Genomic DNA, 5096 nt, shown 5'->3' with positions numbered 1-5096 from the left:
TTACAACAATGCAACACAGTAGCATTTTTCTCATCCATTAATTAATAAGAAAGTATCCAGTAGCCTTCTTTTTCCGTTTATCATCCAGCGGTATATATGGCATGTCCGAACCGAAAATGCATTTTGTCTACCTATCAAGAATCCACAGCTCTTGACCCCTTGTTATTCGCGCTAGGCCTCTCGTCATATTGTCTTGCTTTGTATCCGTACGCTATGTTGTTGATGTACTTGTGAAGAACTATAACAAAATCTTGTACTCGCTCGGAGTAGAACTTTTTATGGAAAATGTGTGAATTTATGGACAATGTTTGTGGTGATTTGTGCTTAGCTCTCTTTGCACATTTTGCTTGCTCCATGTTGATATGGCAATATCTTTGGAATCTATTTCGATTTAATTGAAATAGTAATACTTTCTCCGATTCATATTAATTGACTTCAATATGGATATATCTAAAACTAAAATATGTCTAGATACATCCATATTAGAGTCAATTAATATAAACCGGAGGAAGTATTACTATTTTATTTTAATCGAAATAGATTCCAAAGATATTGCCATATCAACATGGAACAAGCAAAATGTGCAAAGAGAGCTAAGCACAAATCACCAGGGCTGCTAAAAACGAGCTAGAAAAATCAAGTTGATGTGTGGATAATTACCGGCTAGTGTGGCCATTATTGGGCGCCGGGCTGGCATGGGCGCTGCTTCCCTTTTCTCTCGCAGTTTGGTCGCTGATAGGATGGATCAGGCCGTGTGCTACGACGATGCATGCTATTATGCTCTCAGGTAGGGTTTGGTGTGTGATAAAACTGGACATGCGTGCTACCTGTTAACCTGTACCAAGCTAAGAATTTTTTGACGCTCTGGCATTGGTGCAAAGGATATAGTGACTGACGTGGCATCTGGATCATGAAGGGCCGCCCAATAATAGGCGAGCGTCCTGCTGCTTCCTAGTGTCGGAGCGACACAGCTATGATGCGACTGTTGCAGAAATGAGAGTACCCACGCTACTTGTAAAACGTGAAGCTGTTTCAGACCCAAATAAAAGAAAACGGTTTTGTTGATTCTGAGTAAACTGAGATTCAGTTTAGAAAACTCAGTAAATCTGCACCCGTTGAATCGCGCTAAGATTCACACAACTTGTCTTCTACCTTGCACAACGAGCGGGAGGAGAGAGGGGCAGGGGAGCATCCGCCGAGCCGGAGCCGGTGACAGCGCGTCTGGCCACGACGAAGACGGCGAGGATGGGTCTTAGGGTTCAGGGTGCAAGTGCAGGGTGTCGACGCCGGAGAAGAAGGGGGCGGGGTTTAGAGGGATGGCCGGAGTGGCAGTGGACCGGTGAAGGAGGAGCTTTGACGTTGCGGCGCAACATCGATCTTGCTGCAGACAAACGGGTTGGCGGTTCAGCTAGCGGTGGTGGCGAGGGCACACACCGGAGACGAGGAAGACGATGGCGTCAGTCTACTCGGCTCTAAGATAATGTCCCTAGACACACCTAAAAGAAATGTAAGAAAGTGAACTGGACATATTCATAGCATTTGTATGTTTAGGGTGATCCTGTCAACAAATGATGAGAAGTGCTAAATGAGAGAAGTGTAGAAATGGCCCAATCCACTCTTCTAGCCCTAGTTTTTTTTAAGGGGAACTAGGGATTTAATTCATCAGTAATGTTCATAGGAATACAAGTAATATATGGCCGATCTAAAAGCCACACATGGTGGCCTATAGGAAGAGTACTAGCTGCTTTTACCAGTTTATGCGGATCCCATACATCATGGTTGAATACAACCGACTGCAGTGCTAAACTTCGCTGCTCTATTTTCCGAAGAACCATCACATACCGGCCTGGCACCCTATTTTTCAAGTTTTGGATAACCTCCAGGCAATCTGAGGAAACCTGAATTTTCTGAACGTGGAGGTCAAGCGCTAGAGAGATGGCCTCATTGCATGCGAAAGCTTCCAGACTTGCAGCAACTGTGAGCCCTCATAAACAACAGCAGATGCTCCCATGTATATTCCTCTACCATCTTCTAGCCCTAGTTACTACGTGGTGCTGGCGTGCTGCTCCTCTTAGCAAACAAACAAGTAGTTAACTGAGGTTGGGCCACTAACGGAAGGCAACTCCAAAACCAACAATGCCCGGCCCGTCAGCCTATCCGGTCCAAAGGCCCATTGTGAAACAAATAATGAACTATTCCTTGTTTTGATCGATGATAAGTCGAGAATTTCTCAAGCACCCAGCCAAAAGTGGGCTGTGCGTTCGCCATAGCTTCTAATCCCAACTTGCATGGAAATCGTTTGATCATCAGCTAAATTTTGCACCCTTTCAAGGCAAAAAAAAATGTAAAAAGGCGTAGAAAATTCCCAGACACGTCATCAGTGCGTGCCATTGTAACGAAATTCAACATCATACTAATATCATGAACAATTATTATTGTCGTTAAGAGGAAATAATCATTGTTACAACATGTTGTTCGATTTCTGAGTGTACAAGTGAAATCGATGATAGTTAAAAGTAAGATACAGAATGAGAATGATTTGATGGAGGCAGGTTATAGAGTATGGTAAAAGGTTTTCTTCCGATAGGAATTACCAGTCATGGGCATCAGGATGAGAAAGAAGAATATCTGAAACCAAGCTACAGCCTAATATGTCATGGTCCAGGTGGTCTCTGCAGAAACAAACGTTTCCAAAGATCACTTCCAGCCGAACGAACTCTTCAACTGGAACAGCAAGAACCTTTCGTGTTGGCGGATGGTTCAGCAACGTTAATAGTAGTTCCTTGCATCGAACGCCCATTCGCAGCCGACTCCTGAGCAGCAAGTGCTTTTTTGCTGACAATCTGGTGAATTTCACTCAATACAGTGTGGAATGCCTTCTCAACATTGATTGCCTCCATTGCAGATGTCTCAAGGAACGAAAGGCCTTCTTTCTCAGAAAATTCTTTGCTGTCTTCCTCAGGGACTGATCTTAAGTGGTTCAAGTCTGACTTATTCCCGACCATCATGACAACTATGTTGGCATCTGCATGATCCCGGAGTTCGCGGAGCCACCTTTGAACATTATCAAAGGTCTGCCTCTTTGTTATGTCAAAGACTAGGAGAGCTCCAACAGCACCCCTGTAATAAGCACTAGTAATTGCACGGTATCTCTCCTGACCCGCTGTGTCCCATATCTGCGCCTTCACAGTTTTCCCTTCTATCTGTATCAAAACAAATTAAACTTTTGCTGAGCTGCACTAGATACATATGGCTTTTATCGCAGTATAGGGCACCAACAGGAAATGAGTACTATTCTAATACTAAGATGTACATTAACCCTTCTGAATGTTTGTTTACATTGCAATAATGTCAGTATGCAAACAAGTGTTCTCAGGATATCATCAGAGCACATATCAAGGGAAGGATACAAATGTACTAAATCTCCAGTTATTGCTATATCCTGGTTGAAAAGTTACAGGAAGCAAGTGAATTCTCTTACTACATTTTTTTTCTTTTTTGCTGAAGTTCATTTACTAAAACAGATGACAATATGTACTACTGCTTATAAAAACATGGGGATGTACTTGACAAGTACTTATGATATTTGCTCAAAATAGAAGTATAGGGATAACACCTTTTTGCTACGATTTTAAGGAAGATCACCTGAGATAATGAGCTACACACAGTTATTCAGTAAATCAACCAAGGAGAAGAGACAGAGAAATGTCATTTCCACCGTCGTGGCAAATTGCACATGATTTGTAATGCTGGTCAAATGGTGCTGCTCAGTACCGTAATAGTACTATTCAAAAGAAGGTACCTGTTGTACCAATCAATGTTAGTTTACCCAGCACTACTTCTTGATGCAAGGCTTGTGAATCAAACAGCTCCCGGGCCAAGACTCTGCTCTCGCATACGGTGAGACGTCAATCGATGTTACCGATATTATTACATATTATTCCGTTCAAGTGCAACGCAAACATGATAATGATAAGGCAATAAGCAAGTACTAATGGTACAGTTACCTTTAATTTCTGAATAATAACGCAATGACAAGATTATCCAGTATTATCTTCTTAAAGAGAAAACTGAAATCATGCCCACAACGGATAAGAATCATTTTTATTTATCAAAACGCAAAAAGGCCTTAAGAAAGCATATATTTGGAATTTCACGGCATCATCATGTCGCGTCAGTGTCATGCAACCAAAAATGTACGGTATAGATTGTCAGCTCAGCCATGCCACCGGAAAAGCATTGACCTATGCTAGGCGTCCTGTGGCCTTTACCACACAACCATTTACTCATTCACCTAGATCTCCCGTGCTACCCAGAAGAGTAGAAGACCGTGACAACATTGTACTGAAAATTCAACCAAATGCCCTGTTCAACAGGCCAACCCGCAAATTCTCCCGTGCTAGGTTTGAACGACGCCACGGACAGCATTTTCAGCAATTCACATCATGCGCAAATTTAGCCGTATCTCGTACGTCGGCGGAACCAACTAAGAAACAGCGACGATGGAGGTGAGATCGCGGGGGGAGTGGTCTGACCTGTAGGGTCCGTGTGGCGAACTCGACGCCGATGGTGGACTTGGACTCGAGGCAGAACTCGTTGCGGGTGAAGCGGGAGAGGATGTTGGACTTGCCGACGCCGGAGTCGCCGATGAGCACGATCTTGAAGAGGTAGTCGTACTCGTTGTCCACCCGGTGCGCCATGGCCGCCTCCCCTTCCCCCTCACCCGATCACCGGGCCAATGAGCCGATCAGCAGGACCGAGAGAAATCTCTCCTCCTCCTCCTGACGAGGATGCGACGCGGACGAACGGGAGGGAGATCGCCTGGCGGTGGGAGGTGGGGGCAGGCAGAGGCAGATCCGAGAAAGGAACCGCCAGGAAACTGGTGGAAGGAAAGGAATGGGGATCTCGCGCTGAGCTGGCCCCGGCTTTGGCGAGCGGATTGTCATTTGCTATCTCGAGGCCAGCCGATCGACGGCTGGCGTTTCGTTTCTTTTCGTCGCCGCCCGTGCTGTCAGATCCGACGAGATCTTGGGAATGGGAATGTGTGCCGTGTGCGTGGTCGGTGGACACGCGAGTCTTTGGCTGGTTCGGCTCGT

The 5096-nt window shown here is 45.0% G+C and overlaps 1 protein-coding gene across 1 annotated transcript; it reads right to left on the bottom strand.

Moving 5' to 3' along the window:
• Window positions 1-2414: 2414 nt before the first annotated feature.
• LOC124660351 (ras-related protein Rab2BV-like) lies at window positions 2415-4749 on the bottom strand. Its single transcript, XM_047198155.1, has 2 exons — window positions 4536-4749; window positions 2415-3203 (listed from the first exon to the last, which is right to left on the bottom strand). Exons 1-2 carry the CDS (start codon window positions 4698-4700, stop codon window positions 2721-2723), a joined length of 648 nt encoding a protein of 215 aa, XP_047054111.1. The 5' UTR covers window positions 4701-4749; the 3' UTR covers window positions 2415-2720.
• Window positions 4750-5096: the final 347 nt, after the last annotated feature.

Source organism: Lolium rigidum, chromosome 6 (assembly GCF_022539505.1).
Source record: "Lolium rigidum isolate FL_2022 chromosome 6, APGP_CSIRO_Lrig_0.1, whole genome shotgun sequence".
Taxonomy (NCBI): domain Eukaryota; kingdom Viridiplantae; phylum Streptophyta; class Magnoliopsida; order Poales; family Poaceae; genus Lolium; species Lolium rigidum.
Note: the sequence above shows the minus strand (reverse complement) of the source record. Positions and strands in the feature narration are given on the sequence as shown.

Excerpts from the sequence above, each read along its gene's own strand:
- LOC124660351 (XM_047198155.1), bottom strand. The coding sequence starts at position 4,700 with ATGGCGCACCGGGTGGACAACGAGTACGACTACCTCTTCAAGATCGTG. Across the intron at positions 3,204-4,535 it reads TCGCCACACGGACCCTACAG|ATAGAAGGGAAAACTGTGAA; the intron begins GTCAGACCACTC and ends GTTTTGATACAG.